At 41.9% G+C, this 22845-nt stretch overlaps 1 protein-coding gene across 1 annotated transcript; it reads right to left on the bottom strand.

The window, feature by feature from the left end:
- Window positions 1-12182: 12182 nt before the first annotated feature.
- LOC121995767 (equilibrative nucleotide transporter 1-like) lies at window positions 12183-16570 on the bottom strand. Its single transcript, XM_042549533.1, has 2 exons — window positions 15969-16570; window positions 12183-13024 (listed from the first exon to the last, which is right to left on the bottom strand). The coding sequence occupies exons 1-2, from the start codon at window positions 16516-16518 to the stop codon at window positions 12294-12296; spliced, it is 1281 nt and encodes a 426-aa protein (XP_042405467.1). The 5' UTR covers window positions 16519-16570; the 3' UTR covers window positions 12183-12293.
- Between the last annotated feature and the right edge of the window lie 6275 nt (window positions 16571-22845).

Here is a 22845-nt window from a genome sequence, read left to right as displayed (position 1 = left end):
TAAATTTTTTTTTACTTATTGATGTGATGATAACGAGGGTTCCATTCTACTGTTACGGTAGAGATTAAAGGAGATTAAGAGACATCGACCAATCTGGCAAAACAGGCCTCGATTGGGGAGAAGGCCTTGACCCGTCGTCGACTTTGACATGGGGAGCATTCAAACAATCGACGCTCAAGGGAGAACGACGCGCAGAAGCCAAGCCGAGCCGAGCGGCGCCGAGCGGCTATCCCGTTGGGCCAGATAGCAAGGTCTGAGATCGACAGAATTTAACTTCGGTCGAGCGACCACCCCGCTCGACCTAGCAGCAGAATCGACATCAGCCGAGCACGCGGACAGTGGACTTCCGGCCGAACGACTATCCCGCTCGGCCCAGCAACAAAGCACGCAGACAGTGGAATTCCGACCGAGTGGCTATCCCGCTCAGCCCAGCAATAGATAACACGCGGACGTCAGAATTCTGGCCGAGCGGCTATTCCGCTCGGCCAAGTGACAGACACAGTAGGATATCTTTTGACATCCTTTTGGGAGCTAGTGTCGCTGATAGGCAGCATGGTCAGACAGAGGATCGTACGGCGGAAGCTTCCACTGTCACTTCAGAAATATGTTTGGCCCGTTGAGGTACTGTGTCAGGGACACTTTACTGGCAAGTCTTTTCAGGGAAAATTTTGAGACGCATGCTCGTCTTGGGAAGCATGCGCGCGCGCTACAGGAGCTCTATATAAAGGGGGGTCCAAGCATCGACGGAGGTATGCGATATTTACTATTGCGCTACAGTCTTCTTGTTGCTTCGCTTACTACTTCTTCTTCTTCCTTGAAGACTGACTTGAGCGTCGGAGGGCCGTCGCCGGGGATCCTTTCCATGACTCGGCACTGACGTCAGTTGTGTTGCAGGTTGGAGCGAAGTCCACAGGAGGTCAGCGGGAGCGCCACATCCCCAGCATTCATTTCATCGACTTTCAGACAGGATCATACGCCATCTGTGAGAACGTCACCTGCATCCGAGTCGAGAAGATGGAAGACACTAGACGACTCACTACCGTGACGCTTACTCAGGAGGAGCTTGAGATGCTCGTTCAAGCCCGAGCATCAAAAATGATCAAGCAAAAACAACAACAAGCGTTAGCCGATCGACTAGCGCTGCAGCTTGCAACATCGGCAACTGATAGGCGAGCGAGGCAAGAAAACCGAGCTGAGCAACACTTCGTATGGGGACAGAATTGAAGGTCGACCGGCACACAGGGGGAAGCGCCACCCGCGTCGATCCCCTTTCATCGAGTTTTGTTCCAAACCCCCTCGGAGATAGCCCAAGCGCATTAGGAGCAGGGATCATCTTCAAATGATGCTCCCGTTCAGGATGCACGGAAAGGCAAAGCGCCCCGAAGCAACACGTCTCCCGAATGGATCAACCGGTAGTTCTCAGAAGAGATCTTACAAGACCTTCTGCCCCGACACTACACCCCGCTGGCGATCGGGGCATACAACGAGTTGACCAACCCAGATGATCATCTGGATTAATTCGATAACGAAGCGACGCTGCATCAATAAACGAACGGAGTGAAGTGTCGTGTCTTCCTCACGACTCTCTCTGGATCGGCATAGCACTGGTTTAGATGATTGCCGGACGACTCGATACGAAGCTTCAAGGATTTTTGAGTTGTGTTCCAGCATCACTTCGTCAGCAGCCGATGCTACCAGAAGACAAGCGTCAGCCTCTTTGCCCTGAAGCAAGAGCCCAAGGAAGCGCTTCGAGTGTACATTCAACACTTCAATCAAGTGGCCATGAACATCCCCTCTGTCTCGTCCAAAATGATGATGAATGCCTTCACCCAGGGGCTTGCCGAGAGAGATTTTTTTCGGTCACTCATCAGGAAGCTGTCCAGGGACTTTGACCACATGCTCAAGAAGGCCAACAAATATATCAATGTGGAAGAAGCCCAAGCGGTCAAAAGAAAAGAGGCGCCAACCAAGCATTCGACACCGACCATCAAGCAGCCATCAGCCACCCAAGGGGCCGAGGGCTGAAGGAGCATGGCCGCACTAGGAGACCAGGGCACATGTCGTATAGCATGTGGCGTTCGACCGACCTAAGGCGTCGAAGGGCAAGGTATAGACGCTTATATTTTGCTCATTCCACTAGTCGGCGACGCATAACACGTGGGACTATCAAGGACATCAATCGTCAACCGACGGACCCCAAGAGGATACCGCCGCCGATCACCTTCTCCCGATCGACGATAGAGACACAGATTCGCTGAGCGACGGGAGGATGACAAAAGGGCGTCCGAACGCCATCACCAACATCAACGGAGGGGGGACACTGATCCCGCCCGAGTCTCAGCCGAGTGAAATAGGCCATTCAATTGGGAAGAAGAAAACAGGAACAACGCTTCCCCGAGGAGAGATAGGCATGATCGCCGGAGGGTCGACCGACGGTGACTCTAACCAAGCCAGGAAGTCACACGCTAGGCGGTTTGAGATCCACGCCGTGGTATGCAGCAAGGAGAAGGTCGAATGCCCCTAGATCAGCTTCGGCCCTAGAGACTTGGAGGGAGTAGAGATCCCTCATTATGATGCTCTGATCATTCGAGCGGTGATCGCCAACTACACCATTCATCGGACCTTCATCGACACGGGGAGTTCGGTGAATATCATCTTCAAGAAGGCATTCGATTAGCTGCAGATTGATCGAAGCGAGTTGCTGCCCATAGCGACCCCACTTTACGGATTCACAGGCAATGAAGTTTTGCCGATCGGCCAAGCAAGGTTAACTATCTCGCTGGGAGAAGAGCCGTTGAGGAGGGCCCAGACCACCAACTTCATAGTGGTAGACACACCATCAGCCTATAACATCATCTTGGACCGACCGGCCCTCAATGAGTTCCGGGCGGTAGTATCAACTTACTGCCAGAAGATAAAGTTCCCAGTGGATAATCAAGTGGGTGAGGTCAAAGGCAACCAACTAGTTGCTCGGCGCTGCTATGTGGAGATGGTCAAGACCGAGGCAAAAGCTGCTCGGAAGGCCCTGCGACTGGAGGTAAACGCAATCACTGAAAACCCCCTACCTTGGTATACGAAGAAAAGGAAGAGGTCCAGATCCACCCCAGTAGAGCAGAGGCAACAATCTTTATCGCCGCCGACCTGGAGGAGGAGAAGAACGCAGAGTTGGTCACCTGCCTTAAACAAAATCACAATATATTCGCCTGGTCGACCCATGAGCTTCCCGACATCTCCCCGAGCGTCTCTCAGTAAAAGCTTCATGTCCGATCGGACGCTCGGTCGATGAAGCAAAGGAAAAGGGATTTCAGCGTGAAGCAGAACGTGATCATCCGGGTGGAGATAAAGAAGCTACTGGAGGCCGGCCATATCAAGGAAGTTCAATTCCCAAGCTAGCTAGCTAATGTTGTGCTAGTCTCCAAACTGAGTAACAAATGGCGGGTCTGCATCGACTTCCATGATCTAAACAAGGCGTGCCTGAAGGACTTCTATCCATTGCCCATGATAGACCAAATGGTGGACTCGACGGTGGGTTGCGAGCTGATCTGCATGCTCGACGTGTATCAAGGGTACCACCAAGTGTCGTTCGCCTCGAGGACCAGGAAAAGGTCAGCTTCATTACGACCGATGGAACATACTGCTACAACGTCATGTCGTTCGAACTGAAGAATGTCGAAGCCACCTACTAGATGCTAATGAACAAAGTATTCTGACGACAGATCGGTCGTAATATGGAGGTATACGTCGACGACATACTGATTAAATCCCTCCGAGCTACTGACCTATGCATAGATATCAATGAGACTTGTCGGACGCTGAGGACATATGGAATAAAGCTGAACCCGAGCAAGTGTCTGTTCGACGCGAAGAGTGGCCGCTTCCTGGGCTACATAGCCACCGAGCGGGGCATCGAAGCCAATCCGAGCAAGGTCCAAGCTTTGCAAGACATGCCTCCGCCTCGAAACTTGAAGGAAGCTAAGAGGCTGACCGATCGGATCACGGCGCTATCTAGGTTTATATTCAAGTTGTCCGATCGGAGCCTGCCATTCTTCAAGGTGCTTCGCCAGGCCACGAAATTCCAATGGGATGCTGAGTGTGACTTAGCGCTGGAGGATCTGAAGGAGTATCTGAACTCACTTCCTGTATTAGCCAAGCAAGTTGTGGGTGAGCCACTGTTGATTTATTTGTCATCCAACAAACATGCTATTGGATCAGCTCTGGTTAGGCAGAACGGCCAAGATCAGTAGCCTGTATATTTTCTGAGCCATATATTGAAGGATGTTGAATCTCGCTACACCAGTCTAAAAAAACTAGCATACGCTTTGATTCTAGTCACTCGGAGGCTTCGTCCGTACTTCCTAGCGCACACGATCATCGTGCTGACTAACAACACCCTAGGATGAGTCCTTCTCAACCCAGAGGCATCGAGGAGGCTAATCAAATGGACGATCGAGCTGAGCAAGTTCGACATTCAATATTAACCCCGAGCGACGATCAAGGCTCAAGTCTTGACAGATTTCATCATAGAAGTTCAAAGTGACGAGCCGATAGCAACATGGAAGATATATGTGGACGGCTTGCCCACTAGGCAGACTAGCGGGATTTGGCATATTGCTTATCTCACCACGGGAGGACAGGATGCAGTTGTCCGTTCGGCTGGACTACCGAGCCACTAATAACGAAGCAGAGTATGAGGCGTTAATAGCCGGTCTACAGGCAGCTTGACACGTGGGAACAGTTAAAGTCTTCATCCACTCGGACTCCCAGCTCGCTACCCAACAGTTATCCGGGACATTCGAGATAAGCAACACACGACTGAGGCTCTATGCAGAGGCTTTCGAGAAGCTGAAGACCAACTTTCAGGAGGTCATTATGCAGAAGATCCCCCGATCGGAGAACTAGGCAGCGGATGAGTTAGCGAAATTAGACAGTTCATTGACGTTGATCGTCATAGATCAGCCAATCGAGCAAGTCTCACTCATGACACACATCGATCGGATGGAGGGAATAACCTTCCCGAACGACTGGAGGACGGTCCTAACAGAGTTCTTGCGGTCGGGAGCTGCACCAGTTGATCCGAAGGAAGCCCGTTTATTGAAGAAGAGGGTCAAACGGTTCACCTTGATCGGTGACCAACTTTACAAGAGAGCAGTCTCCATGCCCCTCCTTAAGTGCGTCGGAGCGGAAGATGTCGAGTACATCCTGAAGGAGGTGCATCAAGGCTTTTGCGACGGTCATCCAGGCGGCCGTGCATTAGCCTGAAAGATAGTCCTGGCTGTATATTTTTGGCTGACCTTCCAAGAGGATGTCGCTCGGACGGTGGCCACCTGCCTGTCCTGCCAAAAGTATCACAACATGATGCACCAACCAACCGAGGAAATAAAAGCGTCCATGGTATTATGCTCATTCGACCAATGGGGCATGGACGTCGTTGGGCCTTTTCCCATGGCGACCGGTCAGCGGAAATTTCTGCTCATTACGATGGACTACTTCTCGAAGTGGGTATAAGCCGAGCCACTTGCAAGAATCACCGAGCATATGGTCATCAAATTTATTTGGCAAAATATTATTTTCTGGTTCAGCATCCCACGTCGACTCGTGTCCAACAATGGAAGACAGTTCACCGATCGGGAGCTTAGATAATGGTGTGAAGGCTATGGCGTCCAATAAGCCTTCACCTCGGTGGCCTACCCTCAGGGTAATGGGCAAGTTGAAGTCGTCAATTGGGAGATCCTTAGAGTCTTACGAGCTCGGCTCGACCACGTTCGAGGCAGCTGTGTCAACGAGCTCCCCAGTGTGTTGTGGGTTCTCCGCACGACTCCAAAGGAGGCAATAGGCGTAACCCGATTCCATTTGATGTACGACGGTTAGGCAGTTGTCCCCGTGGAAGTCGGAGTAGAATTCAATCGGGTGCAGCTCTATGATGAAGGGAACGCCGAACGGAGGTTAATGGAGCTCGACTTGGTGGATGAAACGCTGGCAAAAGCTGCAGTGTGGTTAACAGCGTACCAACAACGAATGAAACAGAACTACAACCGGCAAGTGATCCCGAGATCCTTACAGGTCGGGGATCTCGTCGGGAAGAAAGTGAAGCCAGTTGGCGACATCACTAAACTAGAGGCACCATGGGCAGGACCGTTCAAGGTCGTGCAGAAGCTCCGTTCGGGCGTCTACTATCTGGAGGACGAAGAGGGAAGGCAGCTCGAGAGGCCATGGAGTGTGAATCATCTTCAACCCTACATGGTTGGATAAGAGGTGCACGAGTGAATACTATGTACTGTATTTCTTATATGTCTCTCGAGCGTAGGGCAAAAGTTGAATAAAAAAGCAAAGACCTCTTGAAGTACATCTTTCTCAAATTGTCGAGCGACGACGTTAAACTCTTGTCTCCATCGACTGTTGAGCGACAACCTTAAACACTTGTCTCCATCAACGGTCGAGCAGCAACCTTAAACGGATGTCTCCATCAACAGTCGAGCGGCGACCTTAAACCCTTGTCTCCATCGATGGTCAAACGCCCACCTTAAACGCGTGTCTCCATCAACGGTCGGGCAACAACCTTAAACCTTTGTCTCCATCGACGGTCGAGCGGTGACCTTAAACGTGTGTCTCCATCAACGGTCGAGCGACAACCTTAAACTCTTGTCTCCATCGACGGTTGAGCGGCGATATTAAATGCGTGTCTCCATCAACGGTCGAGCGGCAACTTTAAACGCGTGTCTCCATCAACGATCGAGCGGTGACCTTAAACCCTTGTCTCCATCGACGGTCGAGTGACGATCTTAAATGCGTGTCTACAATGGTTGATGTCTATATCAAATCGTCGAGCAGCGATGTTAAACGCGGGTCTACATCAAATCATCGAGCGACAACGTTAAACGCGGGTCTATATCAAATCGTCGAGCTGCGACGTTAAACGCGTGTCTTCATCAACGATCGAGTGACGACCTTAAACTCAAGTCTTTGCATATTCTTCAACAACGGTCGAGTGACGACCTAAAACCCGGGTCTTCATCAACAATCGAACGACGACTATAAACCCTTGAGTCAGAGACTCCCGTGCCGATCGATCAGGTTTGAGTTATATTAGAGCTATGAGCTTTAGAAGTTGAGTAGCGACTATAAAACCTTGAGTCAGAGACTCCCGTGCCGATCGGCGGGTTTGAGTTATATTAGAGCCACGGGCTCTAGAAGTTGAGCGGCGACTATAAACCTTTGAGTCAGCGACTCCCGTGCTGATCGGCTGGGTTTGAGTTGTATTTGGGCCACGGGCTCAGCATTAGAAACTCTCATGTTGACCAGTCGAGGTCGAGTGATCTTCACTGGCCACGAACCAGCTTATCAGAGCATCTATCTCCTCCATTCAGGGTCGAGTGGTCTTCCCTGGTCTCGAACCAGTACGGGATTCCTTGTCTCCCCCGTTTGGGGTCGAGCATTCTACGAAAACTCAGTGAGCGGGCGAGCGTCGATGAATAGCCGACCGTGAACTTGGGCTATTCAAAAGCTCGAAGTCTTCAGAATATAGCGACCATTCAACGCTATCCTTTAAAATACTCCTAGGGTCGTGCGAGAGATAATAGAATCATGGACTCTAAATACCAAAGGGGTCGATTGACTAACAGAATAATTATGAACAAGGTCATGAGCTATTGCAAATAATCAAAAGCAGTTGGAAAACATACAAGGAGGTAAAGCTTGTTCGAATGGACAAGCATACATTTAAACTTCAAAAATTTTACATCTTACAGGGACGCTCAGCCTCACTCAGGAACGCTCGACCTCACTCAAGATAGTCCAGACCATCGTCAGGCAGCGCAATAGTGAGCTAGTCTCAACTTATAACATTATCGGTCAGAGTGTCCGACAGATAGCCTTCCGCGCGGAGCTGGTCGATCATCCCATCAATGGCCAGGTGGAACAGGCGGAGGGCTCAGTCAGCGACTCTATCATTAAAAGCATCCGAGCGGATGTAGGCTTGCTTCCTGGCCTCAAACCTACTCGACTCGACTTCCTGATAGATCCTCAGGGCTGCTTGGGAGGCCTCCAGCTCATCCTTCGCGATTTTTAGCTCGTCGTCTTTGGCGGATAGCTAGCCTCGAAGCATCGTTTCTTCAGCCGATCGGCTATGCCGCTCGGCGACTAGGAAGTCCTCAGCTTCCTTAAGCTTTTGGGCTTCTCTAGAGCAGCCCACAGCTTGGCCACCTCGGCGTCTGTATGTTCCTGAGCGGCGGAGGATTAGTCGCTCGACACCTTTAATTACTTCACCTCCTCTTCTAAAAATGTGAGTCTGTGACACATGGCCAAGCTCTCTACCTAGTACTGCGGACGAGCAAGAAAAGGTCAGTGTCGATCGGAGGTAATGTAAAAGGTACAATACATGGAATACTTACCCCAGTGGACATCTGGGTGTGGTTGTTCGCGAGCACACCCGGAGGCATCATCACCGCACGAGCTTGTGTGCCCTCTTAGATCTTAGCGAGCGACCCCTGGATGATGATTTGATGCTCGGGGCCTCACGGCGCTCAACTTGCTATATTCTTCGATGGGCAGGTGGAGGATCGCCGTGATATGGTGCTGGCCGCTCGGGGCCGATTGAGCTAAGGTCGCTCGGCCAGATGGTCGGAAAGAGGACGCTGGATGGATGCTGGACTTTTTTACCTTTGAAGGCCTCGAAGGTGGTGACATGAAGGCCAATGACGGCACGACAAGAGTCTCCTACGACAGATCAACCAAGGAGGGAGTCCGATCAGACGACACAGAGGCCGCCGTTTCTTGAATCAGAGTCGGGGTCAAAGTTTCGACCCGCTCGGCAGACCGCGCACCTGAGGTAACGGAGCGCGATGAGGGCTTTGCTCGGCGCCTCTTGCGCCGGTTCAGTGGTACATCGGAGGAGACCGAGCCCGATGGCTCCTCAACCAAGATGATCAGACGCCGCTCGGATGGAGGCTGTGAGCCCGCGGCTGCTTCTCTGCTCGGCGCATGGCTGTCCTCGCCTCCGCTCACCAAGATGGGTGTCGCACCACTCTCATCTGCGGCTCGCCAGTTCTTCAACAGCTGTCGCATTGATCGCGACATCCTTGAGCTTCGCCCTGCTGGCTAGACGTGCTCGCAACATGACTTTTGATGCAAAAGAGAAAGAGAAATCAGTTAGCATCAAAGGAAGAATTGAAGGAGCTTCATACCTAGGTTGGTCGGCAGCCGAGTGCGGATCGGGCTTAAGCCAAAAATATAAAAGACGCCTTCTAGAAGTAATTTGTGGATGTCGTACTTTTGACCGACCAACATTGAAGCTGCGTTCAGGTAGTCCGATCGGCTCTTGTAGCTTTTCAAGGGAGGCTGAGGTGCCACTTCAGCTGCCAGTGGGTCGGGAAGTTTGGCCGCTTGGGAAGGCGCATGGAGAAAAAATTTTCTTTCCAGTGTTTGTTGGAGGTCGGCATCTTGTCGAAGAAAACTAGACCGACTTGAGACTGGAAGAGGAAAGTCCCCAGATCGGACAGTTTGGGATAATAAAAATAGTGGAAGACCCGGGAAGGAAGGGGGATGTCGTGCAGATGAAACAAAATAACGACACCACACAGCAGTCGGAAGGAGTTCGTCACAAGTTAAGTAAGGAAAATGTAAAAATATTTGCAAACTGTGGAAATGAAGGGATGAAGGGGGAACCGTAAACCGACAATAAACTGATCCTGGAAGAAATAGATACAGCCGGTCGGTGGAGAATTGGACCGATCAGAGGGAGAAGGAAAATCGATCTGATGATCGGAAGGAATGTCGTAGACATCTCTCAAGCTCTCAGTGTTGCCTCCATCGAACCTAGACTCCATGGATATGTACCAGAGTCCAGGGATGGAGGTAGATGGCTGCGAAAAACTCGCCATCGCAAAAACAAAAAGGCGGTCGAAGAATAAAAAGGTTGTTGGAATACTGCCGAAACAAAAAGAAAGGCCGAAAAGCACGAAGGCAGGGGCGATTGGAAGGAATCTTACTAGAAAGAAGGTCGTTGGAGAACGAAGGACGCACATGAACAGTAAGAAGATCGCTGGAGGACGAGGAATGTGTGCCAGAAGCACTCGAGGAAGACTGCGAAGGAAGCGACGCGACGGGCTTATAAACTTCAGGTATAGCCGACCGGAGCCGTCTGATCTAGGTCACGGAAACCAAGGCAGCAATCGGGCAATTGAATTTGAACCGCCAAACATCACAGCACGCCTGTCATGTCAGGCGTGCGGTGACATCGAGTGTGACACATGGCACCTCGCCACAGGTCAGCATTTAATGACGGCATGGAAGCGTGCTCGGCCTTAATGTGCAAAGATTTGCATGATTTTTAAGAAATTTGAGTGATGTCAGCCTGACTCGCGCTCGCCTAAGATAGCCCAAGGAAAGATTTCACAAGTGCAAACCTTCGTCGTGCCGATCGGATCGAGGGAGCTTACCTATAGTCGAACGACAAACTTCAACAAGCCGACTGGCAGGTGAAGTCTCCTCTTGAGTAGAAACCACACAGTGTCAAAGGCCGATCGGGAGAAAATCTGCTCACACAATTGTCCAGTCAGTCGGACTTACAGCTTCCTTCGACTAGACTTAAGGGGGAGGCTTGTGATGCGTTGATGATGAGGGGCCCTACCCTGCTTTCATGGTGGAGGTTAAAGGAGGTCAAAGTCAAGACGATCAACGCGTAAGAGGCATCGGCTGGTCGGGCGAAACAGGCCCCGATCGGAGAGAAGGCCCCAACCCGTTGTCGACTCCGACACGGGGAGCATTCAAACAACTGACGCTCAAGGGAGAATGACGCGCAGAAGCCGAGCCAAGCGGCTACCCCGCTCGGTCAGACATGACATCGACAGAATTTAACTTCGACTGAGCGGCCACCCCGCTCAGCCTAACAGCAGAATCGACATCAGCTGAGCACGCGAACAGTGGACTTCCAGCCGAGCGGCTATCCCGCTCGACCCAGCAATAGAGCATGCGGACAGTGGAATTCCGACCGAGCGGTTATCCTGTTCGGCCTAGTAACAGATAACATGCGGACGGCGGAATTCCGACCGAGAGGCTATTCCGCTTGGCCAAGCAACATACACAACAGGATATCTTTTGATATTCTTTTGGGAGCTAGTGTCGTTGACAGACGGCATGGTTAGACAGAGGATCGTACGACGGAAGTTTCCACTGTCACTTCAGAGATATGCTCGGCCCGTTGAGGTATTGTGTCAGGGACACTTTACTGACAGGTCTTTTCAGGGAAGCTTTGAGATGCGTGCTTTCTTTGAGATGCGTGCTTGCCTTGGAAAACGTGCACATGCGCTACAGGAGCTCTATATAAGGGGGGAGGGTCCAAGGATCGGCAGAGGTATGCGATATTTACTGTTGTGTTACAGTTTTCTTGTTGCTCTCCTTACTGCTTCTTCTTCTTCTTCTTCACCGGAGACTGACTTGAGCGTCGGAGGGTCATCGTCGGGGACCCCTTTCCTGGCTCGGCACTGACGTTAGTTGTATTGTAGGTTGAAGCAAAGTTCACAGAAAGTCAACGAGAGCGCCACATCTCTAATATCCATTTCATCGACTTTCAGACAAGATCACTTATCATTTTCAATGAGCTTATCAATATGAGAGAATAGATCTATTAAGGGGGTTTTCAGGAGTTTTAAGTGCATCGGTCATTTTCGGATGAAATTAGTTTATTAACTTGCATAGAGCGTGATGTTTTTTAAATTAGGAGAGTTCTAGAAATTGATTAGTAGTATTGGTTAATGAATGTCATCTAAATTTTATAATAAATTTATGATAAATTTTATCAGATTTTTATAAGATTAAAAATTTATTATTCTTAATTTATACTATTAAATTTAGATCTGAAAATATAAATACATAAAAAAAAATAAAAAATCTAAGTATTTAAGAAATATGATCGATAGAGTAAGAAAAGTTTTTAGGAAATATGATCGTAGTGATTTAAATAATATCGAAACTTGTAAAATACCGTTTTCTTTCTTTATTCGACGATTTTTTTTCTTATATATATATATATATATTCGGCTGAAATTCATCCTCTTCGTTATTTCTCTGCCACTGCATCACACCATTGGAGACAAAATGAATTCTATTTTTGATTAAAAGACTAAGCACAAATAATGTCATTACAAACATCATTTATATATATATATATATATATATATATATATATATATATATATATTTGCCAACTTTATGATAAAGCTTAATCTTGTTCAAACAAGGAGATTAACAATAATGGATGCAAGTCTTTACATGATGCATTTTACAGGAGCAAGTGCAGCTTAAATGACCCAGAACCACGAAACAATTGAGCCAATAGCCAAGCCAATCACTAAGAACAGCACAATCACAATCCCTGCGGTCTCAGAATGCTGTATTGGCACAGATTTGGGTGCAAGTATCATCAACACCGAGCTCAAGTACCCATTCGTGAGACCCAAAAGACATGTCAAGATTGCAACTGGAACCTCGGTGCGGAAGAATTTCGGGCCGTGTAAGCAACCAAGGAACAGCGGGTAGAACAGAAGCCTCACGATGCAAGAAACAACTGCAATATTCTCATTCTCCAGAAGGTAGAATGCGGTCAGCGACTTCCCGACCAAATCAAACACATTGTATCCAGCAATGAGTATAATTGGGTACCAGTCTTTCAGAGTCTCAGAATGGACGTCTTCGGTAATATATCCAGGGAAAATGGAGAGTGTGACGAGATATATGAGCAGGATCCCGAAACCAGACCATTTGATCCTTCCAACAATGTGCCACAGTGTTGATCTCCATACAGAACCAACCATAGGGCCTTTCTGGCTCTTCTCTTTTTGCATAGCTTGATGTTTGATGGCTTTGTAGTACTGGACGACCGGAAGCCTGTCGGCTATATTGTAGCAAGTGATACAGACGACCATCATAATAATACTCACGATGAAGTATAAATTGGCACTTTGTCTCAATCCATGAGCATCTTGAGGATAAATTGACTTAGTGAACACTCTCATAGCTGAAACAAGTACCCCTGTGCATTCATGGTATCAAAAGTTGGATCTTTGTTAAGAATCTCAAAGAATAAAGTAGAAGATGTGGATAAACTTGTGTATTTTATTCAACTATTAGAAGGGACAAAGATCCATCCATAAGTTTGAATACAGGTCTACAAGTGAATTTGCCCTGCTTGCGTTTTCTCTCTTTGTAAAACGTACCTGATTTCCATGTTGCAGGTTAGTTGTTACTCCTGTAGCTCAGATAACTAGAATCTGTCTTCTTTACCAGCTTAATATTTATCTATGTTTTCTTCTATCTGCATGTATTTTGCTAGAAGAATAATCTTTACTCACTACATGTCGAAGTTGAGATAAAACCTATGCCTATTTTTTAGCATTCACATAGTTGTCTACCTATTACTTTAACATGTCTAGTTTCCAAGAAAATCAAATGGCCAAGGCATTGCGCTACATTATCTGGATTAGCTAGTATCTTCTGTATAGGACTATACCATGCTATCTTGAGAAGCATACATACATAAATCAGAGATAATAGATATGACTGATCTTATCCTTGCATCATATTTAGGTCAAGCAAGATACAAACAGGCACACAACCAACTTTGTATAAAATATAAGATTTTTTTTTTTTGATTGCATTTCGCCAACGTTGGCTTCTAAGATCCTTTCTGTCAACAAGGCTTCATTCAAGTCACAAGATGTGATCCTATCTAATGGCGTGGCTTCTTCTCATGCCAAAAAACCCATGTTTGTCGCCCTCAATGAAGCTTCTACCTGCATTACGACATCTTCAAACCCCTTCTATGACTATGATCTAATCTCTCATGCAGATTTGTAAGTGTTAGCCCTGAGAGCTAATCATGAGATGATTGATATGAGACTTTTGTATCATATTCTAATAATATACAACATTTTGTGTTTATTATATTTATGTTATATTTGTGCAAATATGAATAAATATAATAATGTCCTAGAGTGATAGGTTATGTTCTATAGCATATCAATTATTTGAATTGATTGTGAGAGACTATAGATATATAGAACACTACTCTCAATTATTTCTAATCAAGTATTAATATTCAAAAACAATATTTATACATTGAGACTAGTATGTAGGTTAACTACTCACAAGTCATATAAGATATCAAATTAACATACGACTATATATTAGAGAATATGTACTGAATTGACCGTAATGTTTAATAAATTGTTATATGAGTGTCACAAATATTTTCATAGTGACTATTAATATAATCAGCCTTTGACCAAGTCACTTCCCTACATAAAGAGTTGCGTACTGCAGTATCGACTAACATCACCTGTAATAAAGAAGTTATGCAGAGAGATGTGAGTGATGTAAATGAAATTTGTCCTTTCCATATAACGGAAGTGATGTGACCCCCTTGATTAAGTAGGACTATTAAAATATATGGTCATGCTCAAATAAGTCAGTATGAGATATTGAACTTATTTGGTTAAATAAGACTACTTAGACATCAAGAAATACATAAATTGATAAGAGGATGACATGACCTATAACTCGTAAATCAATCTAGATATCATGGATAAAAGGGCTAAATTATATAATAAAATATTCATAGACAGGTTAGATCGAATCTATAACATTCTTGTCATTTGAGTAACCATGCTGCATTGCTAGATGTCAGTCATTGCTTGTGTTTTTAAAATGTGATTTTAGAGTAAGTGTCAACATTACGAGAACTTATTTTGCCACACACGAGGGCGCATCAATTTGGGGTTTATTTTATTTTAGTATGACTAAAATAAAGTGAGCCTATGTTTTAAGTCTGAAATTTGTTTAATATCTTAAACTTGTTAGATTAATGAGTTAATCTAATTGGATCTTATTGAATTATTAGGTTAATCTAATTGGATCTTAAACTTGTTGGATTATTTGTTTAAGTTTATTTCAAACCAACCCAAACCAAATGAAGCTCACGTTTTATAGTGGGTTGTAATTTGAAGATCGTTTTATTAGATAAGACTTTTGAGTTGAGTAGGTTGCAACATGTCTTATCTAATAAGATCATGTGAGAACACGTCTTATTTGATACAATCATGTAAGACTACATCTTATTTGATAAGATTGTGTTAACCCTAAAAGTTAGGGTTTGATCTCAACTTTTATACACACACACGGTAGCTAGCACTACGTATGCGAGAGAGAGATATTATGGTGACTCCAATTGTGATTGTGAGACGGACGGCGACTATGCTCTTGTGGATACCACTAGAGGTGCGAACGTATTGATCGTAGATCGGCCGACTCTCCAAATTTGCAAAAAGGATCTGCAAATCTAGAGGTAACATTCTACACCAAAAATTAATTAGAATTCGCATGAATCTTCTTCTTCCGCTATGTCTGAGTTTAATTTTGCTCCGGAACCCAACATTATTTCCCCAATGTCAAGTTGATTTTTCCAGTCACCAAATCTAAACGTCGAAACCTCAAAGCCAAGCTTTCCTATGGATTTCCTCAATCCAGAGCCCTCTAGCTGCCTACTCTTTCACACACATCTTAGTAGCAGTGACATTTTCATCTTTGCAATCACAACATTAAGTTTGCACTAGTAGATCACCAGCCCTAATCAACTGAGAGCCAATGATCACACCCCTCCCTGGTACAGTAGATTGTCTTCAATCCATCAGAATATTCTTCTCCTAATGCTAAGCACCACCACCAATCTTCACTTCTTGCATATCGTTTGTTCTCCAAGGGATTAAAAAAAAAAAATTGACCTTAGTTCCTACTTGTTCTTGTCCATGTGATTCCTAGATAGTTGCCACATGCCTATCCCATCAATGACGATTCAATTATTTAATTACGGAAAAAAGAAGAAACATGCTTCCTTCTGTGCGACTTTACTAATTTTCTCATGGTCGAAAACTTTACTAATTATTAACAAGAAACAATCAGATCTGAGAATTGACCAATACCTGAAGCGGCAGTGCCGGCGACGACCGCCTGCATGTACCTCTCAGGGAGCTCGCCAGCCGATCCGATAATTCCACCTTGGACGAGGGCGTCGGCTATGCCGGAGAGGACCACGGCACCGACGGTGACATCATATGCTCCATAAATACCCCTCACACCCTTGACGTATGCGGCGTCCATGATCGGAACGACGAGGAGAGAGACGACGAAGAGACCGAGGCCAGCGTTGATGCGCAGCGGGGCGCTTGACGAGTAGGCCCAACCGACGATGAGGAGGAGGGGCAGGAGGCAACTGAGCATGTAGGCGACGGAGAAGACGCGATCGACAGGAGCCGCCGGGTAGAGGTAGGAGAAGTAGTCGACGGCGGTGATGAAGGCGTTCCACGGAAGGAGGAACCCCGCCCCCAGGGTGAAGTACACCGCGTACGCCAAGTGGAACGCATCCTTCGGAGCGGAGGAAGCGACCGCCTCCGCCAAGTATGGCGTCGGCGACTCCTCGTCGCCGGCCGCCGCCAGGAGGCCTGCGCTTTCGTCCTTCCCCTCTCCTCCCATCCTCTCTGTCTCTCTCCCGCTGTCCGATGACTTGGAAGATGGAATACAAGTCCACAATATCTGCAAGACTTCAACTTTCCATCTACACCACTATCAAAGCACATATCAACCGTCCATTTTCTCCATCACCGTCATCAGGTTGAGATCTCTATTTTTTTTTATTTAGCGATAATTCAGGTATCCACTTATTACCAAGGGCATTCAAAATGCATATAGTATTAAAGACATCTCAATACCATTCATACATAAAACGTTATTGGGATGGATCTAATGATTAATGTATAAAGTATTATCATCATGAAATCTGAAATTCAGATGATGATAAAATTAAGATAAATATTTTCTTTATGTGTTAATTATCATTCCAAAGGCTAGCAGCTGCATATGATTTATTTCCTCCGTATTGATCTTGGGACGAATTGACGGAACGTATTCAATCTTAACATTAACGGGGCATGTTTTTTTTTTGGGGCTGCTGTAGCATTAATGAGTACAAATTTAAAAAAATAAAAAAATAACATGTTACCATTAATGGAAATACGGATGCTCTCGTATATCTTTTATATTAAACATCATGAGGTGTTATAATACCTTTATTGGATGTGTTCAAGTAATATGGGGCCCATCCCATATGTTTATTATTTTAAAAATTTATTTATTAAAAAAATATAAATTTTAAAATTAAAAATTAAATATGGATTGGGTGGTCCACAAACATCTATTTTATTTAATAAATATATTTAAAAAAATTAATATTATTTTTGAAAAAAGTAAAATTATTTTATAAAAATAAGATTAATAATAATAATAATAATTTAAATATTTTAAAATATATTTAAAATATATTTATTTAATATGAGATAATTTTAAGATAATAAAATGGACTATGTGATCCAATGTTAAAAGTAATGTGGATAAAAAAGATATATTATTATAATAAATATATAGCAATGAATAATATATTATTTTGATGAGAAGATATTATTATAATAATGATGTATTATGGAGATTCTAATATGGAAGATGACATCCTCCACACAAATTACCAATAAGTTTTTTATTAGAATATTAAAATAATGGTCCATGTACATATAAATATTCTAATTTAAAGCTATTATATTAGATTAAAGTATTAAAATAAATTAATTTAGTTAGGGATGGAAAGGGGATTTATCTGCCCCCTATTAAACTCATTTTGTTTGGAGTGAATTTAAATCTGGTCAAATGAATTATAAAATGTGTTTAAAATTGTTGATCGGATTTAGAAATGGGTTTAGGATGAATTACAAGTTTCAATGAGCCTACCTTGAATCTATCCCTATAATAATAATAATAATATTATTATTATTATTATTAAATGTTAACCTTTAAAAGATTGTCCAGTTTGTTTTGTTATTTTCGGTCTTAATTTTAGGATTGAAGTAATTTTATTATATTATGATGTGTTTAATAATTAAACTTATAATTGTGATTTTTTTATTATGCATTTCTATTATGCATTTTTATTTTTTGGTAAAAATGATATAAATTGCTATAGTGTGGCTGGTGATGTATATTTTTGGTTTTTGTTCATAACTTATTGATTTGTATTTTTTCTTTTAAGTTTAGTAGGTTGGTGGATTCAATCCCTTACGGATTCATCGGATTTTGAGTGGGGTGAAGGTGGGGTGTGTTGAAAAATTAGATAAGGTGGGTTTGGTTGGATTCTATTTTTTTTTTTTTTACTGATGAGGTAAGTTTTGGATATGATTAAATTCGGTCTGAATCCACCCTGTTGTCATCATTAAATTTAATATATGAAAAATATTATAAATAAAGTATTTTTATATTAATTATTTGATTAACTTTGTTAAAAAAATTGATCAAAATTAGTATAAATTTTTTATATGTCTCTATTGATGCTCAAATTTGAATTGACTAAAATCTTTAATATTTATTATTTATACCACAGGCTCATTTTCGAATCAATCACCTCATTTCATTAGAAGTGTGAAATTTTCATCAAAATTAGATTATTTTTTTTAGGAAAAAACAAAACTCTTTGTCGCATTAATTTCTCCTTTAAACCAAATTAGGGCTTTACAGGAGGGGAGGTTTAAGATGGCTCCTACCAACCAATTAAGGGATTTAAACAAAATATTATTGATTTAGAAAAATTAATTTTAATATTTTAAGTAACTCTAATTATTTAAATATATAGAGGGTTCTAAAAAAATTTTGAGATACATTTCAAATCATAAACTCTAAAAACAAAAGTTAAAAATAATTTATAATACAAACATTTCGTGATGGGGGTGATGACTATGTAGTGATGCTGATAGGTGCTGCATACCTTACGCGACATCACTTAATATAATTTTTTTTGTTGATTTTTTTAGATTTAATGCTACACTCTAATCCCTAAATTTTAAAGATAAAATTCTTAAATAGTTAATCCGAAGCTTAAAAAAACTCTAAAAAAGAAAAAGAAAAAAACGTTACGCATTATGCAGTCGCATAAGAGAAGAAAGACTGAATCTTATGATTGAAGAATCAGCAAAATCACTTCTATAATGAAGACATAATTATATACATTTAGAATTAATCATATCTAGCTTTAGACGTTTAATAAGAAAGAGCATAGGAGTCAAAGTCTTCCTAGTACTATATGAAACTAGGTTTTCATATGATGAAAAAGCAGTCATAGGAGTTATTGAAGTAGACATGAACAATAATTTAGGTATCACCTATTTTTGCCCAAACTTCAATATGACCATTTCAGATTTTATTAAGCACATTAAAATCTTAATCCAAGCCAAAGGCTACAAAAGCTTCCAAAGACATAATGTCTAGATTGACATAATTTTCTCAGGAAAAATCATGACTCAAATAAATAATAATTTTAAGATACAAATTAATAACATCATTGAAGCTCTTATAACAAAAGGAATTATTTCCTAAAATCAAGAGATTCATTGTCTAAAACCCTAGCATGACTAGATTGAGATATCAATCTTGTAAATCAAACATAAACTCTTTAATCTACAGATTCAATTATGTATAAAGATCGGTATGACGCTTTGATTGTTAGGTTTAATGACTATAAATCATCAATTTCACAAAATGAAGAAAATAAAAACTGTCAATTAATGTGTATAGAAAAAACAGAGGATGAAACTTTCCTAGAAATTGAACAAACTAGACAAATGTTGCGACAACGAGGAAAGAAACACCTACAATTAGCTAACCAACTCTTATATTCAAACAATGATATGAATTGTATGTGGCAACAAGAGCGACAATAGGATTTTTTTGATGATTTAAATGAATTCTTATACCTGCCCGCATAAATGACAACTTATCTAACCTCAAAAGAAATAACTGAACTTGAGGAATTTGAGAAGAAATAGCAAAAACTTGACAATGACTTGGAATTATACTTTCATGAAGAACAAAATATAATTGCTAGAAAACAACCTAATAAATTAAACTTTATGAACCCAACAGAATCTACTACTACATCTACCACGTCTATACCACTAATAATCCAGTATCCAGAAAGTTCTATGAAAACTATGAATTAAGGGCATGCCCACCCATCAAGAACAGAAATAACTTCATATACAAATAATAATCTCTTACTTCGAACTATAGTAAAAGGAAGGTCACCAGAAATTACTTATTTTCAAAGAAATTCAGTACTTGTAAATATAACTGAGTGTGATAACCCCCTGATGTATGATACCTATCTAGAACAATTGATTGTCTCTGTTAGGAGAGATTACTAAGCCAGACATGAACTTGACATAGAAATGGATAAAGCGATGATGAGTATAGGAAAAAATTACTTAGGTGACGTAGTTAGAGCTATATGGTAAGCCTACAAGGTAAAATTTCTAGAAGAAATAGCTCGTATAGAAGCATCGGGAAATAACATCTTAAACTTTTGTTATACCATCCATAGACTTTTAACAACCAGAAATACTAATACAAGATTAGATATACAACAAAGGGAAGCAATGACAGACTTAGAACAACTTTAACTATTTAGTTGAAACTGGATTAAACCTTTCTGTAATGATTTCCTAGCACTTACTACAGTCTTAGGAAATATTGTAATCGGGAATTAGGCGAAAGATTTTTCAGTAAATTATCAGGAAACTTAGGCAAATAAATTCACAAAGTATGGGCAGGCTTAAAAATAGCACCCCAATATAATAAATAGGAGTTCAAATCCAACATATCATTTTCATACTTAAGGAAAAATGTGTTGGTTCTAGTGCGGCCGACAAGAGGGAGTGGATTACCTGAAATGACAAAAATACCCTTTCTCGAAGCTTTCAACTTTAAATAAGATAAATACTTTAAAAAACAAAACTAAATAGTGTAAAAAGAGTACAAGACAAAAAAGGGTTTACTTGATTTGCAACTAGAGAGGTTGTTAATCCAAGGCTAATGAAACTCAAGTAATAGACTCCTTTAACACAGGTCTGAGGTGGAGAAGCCTCGTACAGAACATTGAAACTACAAAACTTGAAACAGAGTAGAAAATTGAAGTACATATCTCGAGCACTAAGCCTCCTTTTATAGGCTCACTGGTTGAAATGACCGTTTGATGACGTAGCATGCTTTGGCCGCCTGGACCCGATCCAGGTGCCCCTAGCTGGTTGCCTCGATCTGTTTTGCAATGATAAAGGGATAAGCCTTTATCTACTCATGGGTGCCCGGACTGCTGTTGACGTGGACCTAGCGATGATCCACAACAATGGGTGCCTCTACGACACCAAAGTGGTCTGGGCTCCTTAACCTGGTCCAGGAGCTTGGATAAGTCAACTCAAGTTGGCTTTGTCCGGTCTTCCATTCCGGTCGCTTGAGTAATTTTTCCCCATCTGGAGTTGAGCTCATCCGAACCCAACTCTAGCCTTCTCTCCTCGACCAATCTTCCATTTCGGCTTCTCGTCCATCGGAAGTGCAGTGTGCGTCCTTCTCGCTCCATCGGCGTACTCTTCCACAGCTTCTCGTCCCTCAGATTCACCAAGTCCATCAACTCGATTCCCGTGTCATTCTTCTCATCTGCCACGTCTTCTGCTTGACTTCTTGTGTTCTTAAGTTCCTGCACACTTAGACACAAGGGTCAGAACACCACAGGACCTAATTTAACTCGGTTGATCACATCAAAACTTACTCGGGGTACTTACGATCTCTTTTTTTATGTGCATTAATCCAAGATAAAGTTAGGGTAAAATAGACATAATAAATTTTTTTTTTGACATGAACTGACATGAGTAATGCAATTAAGTACAACTTAACATATTACAAATAAGTCCTAAATTCACTCCTCTAATTTTTCCCCTTTAATCATAGTAAAAATAGGAATTTAAATTGAAAATAAATTTCTAAGGGATACATAAACAGTGACTAATACTTAAAAAGTTGTGGAAATTATTTTTTTGAAAATCTAAATTTTTATAATTTAAAAATTAGTTTTTTGAAAAAATAATTTTAAAATAATTTTTCTTAGTTGAAAATTTTTAAAAATTTCTATCACTATTAAACAAAATAATCCAAAAGTGTAAGAAAATTTTCATGAATAAAAAAATTAATATTAGCAAAAATAAATTATTTTATATAGAGAGATGTAATTTTTCAAAAAAGAAATTTAAAAATAGATTTTGAGCTTGAAATTTTTTAAACTTTTTCTAAATATGTAAAATAGAAAGTATATATGTAGAAAAAATAAATTTTCTAAGATTTAATTTTAAAAAAAATAATATTAAAAATTAATATTCTAATAAAAAATTTGTAGAAATTTAACTAATTATCAGAAAATTTCTAAATTATTTATTCTAATAAAGATTATGCTGTCTTATCATTGAAAAAATTTTGAATAAAAATACTAATAGTAAGTTTGTTAAAAAAAATTATTTGTCTAAGGAAAGCAATTTCAATCTAATAAAACAATTAAATTTAAAAGGAATTTAACTAGGCATGATTTTAGAATCTAATATAGGTTCCTAACTATTTGATTTATAAGATATTTTTTAGGGATAAATTTTTGTAAAACCTTTACAATTTGACCTTATGGTATCTAAAATACCAATTAAGCCTACCATAATTTCTCAAATTTAAATTTTGAAATGAACTTGAATTTAAGCATGCATCATTCTTTTTCAATAACTCTATTTGTTCTTTTAATTCTTCATTTTTATTTTTTAATTTGTCAAAATATTCTAATCGACAAGATTTTGCTAAATTTACTTTTAATTCTAAATTTTCCTTTTTATAATCTTTCATTTTAGTTTCTAATTGACAAGATTTTTTATTTAGTATTTTAATAAATTTGAATAA

This window comes from Zingiber officinale, chromosome 6A (genome assembly GCF_018446385.1).
Source record: "Zingiber officinale cultivar Zhangliang chromosome 6A, Zo_v1.1, whole genome shotgun sequence".
Classification (NCBI taxonomy): Eukaryota; Viridiplantae; Streptophyta; class Magnoliopsida; order Zingiberales; family Zingiberaceae; genus Zingiber; species Zingiber officinale.
The sequence above is the reverse complement of the archived record's forward strand: the minus strand, read 5'-3'. Positions and strand labels throughout refer to the sequence as shown.

Excerpts from the sequence above, each read along its gene's own strand:
- LOC121995767 (XM_042549533.1), bottom strand. The coding sequence starts at position 16,518 with ATGGGAGGAGAGGGGAAGGACGAAAGCGCAGGCCTCCTGGCGGCGGCC. Across the intron at positions 13,025-15,968 it reads CGCCGGCACTGCCGCTTCAG|GGGTACTTGTTTCAGCTATG; the intron begins GTATTGGTCAAT and ends ATGAATGCACAG.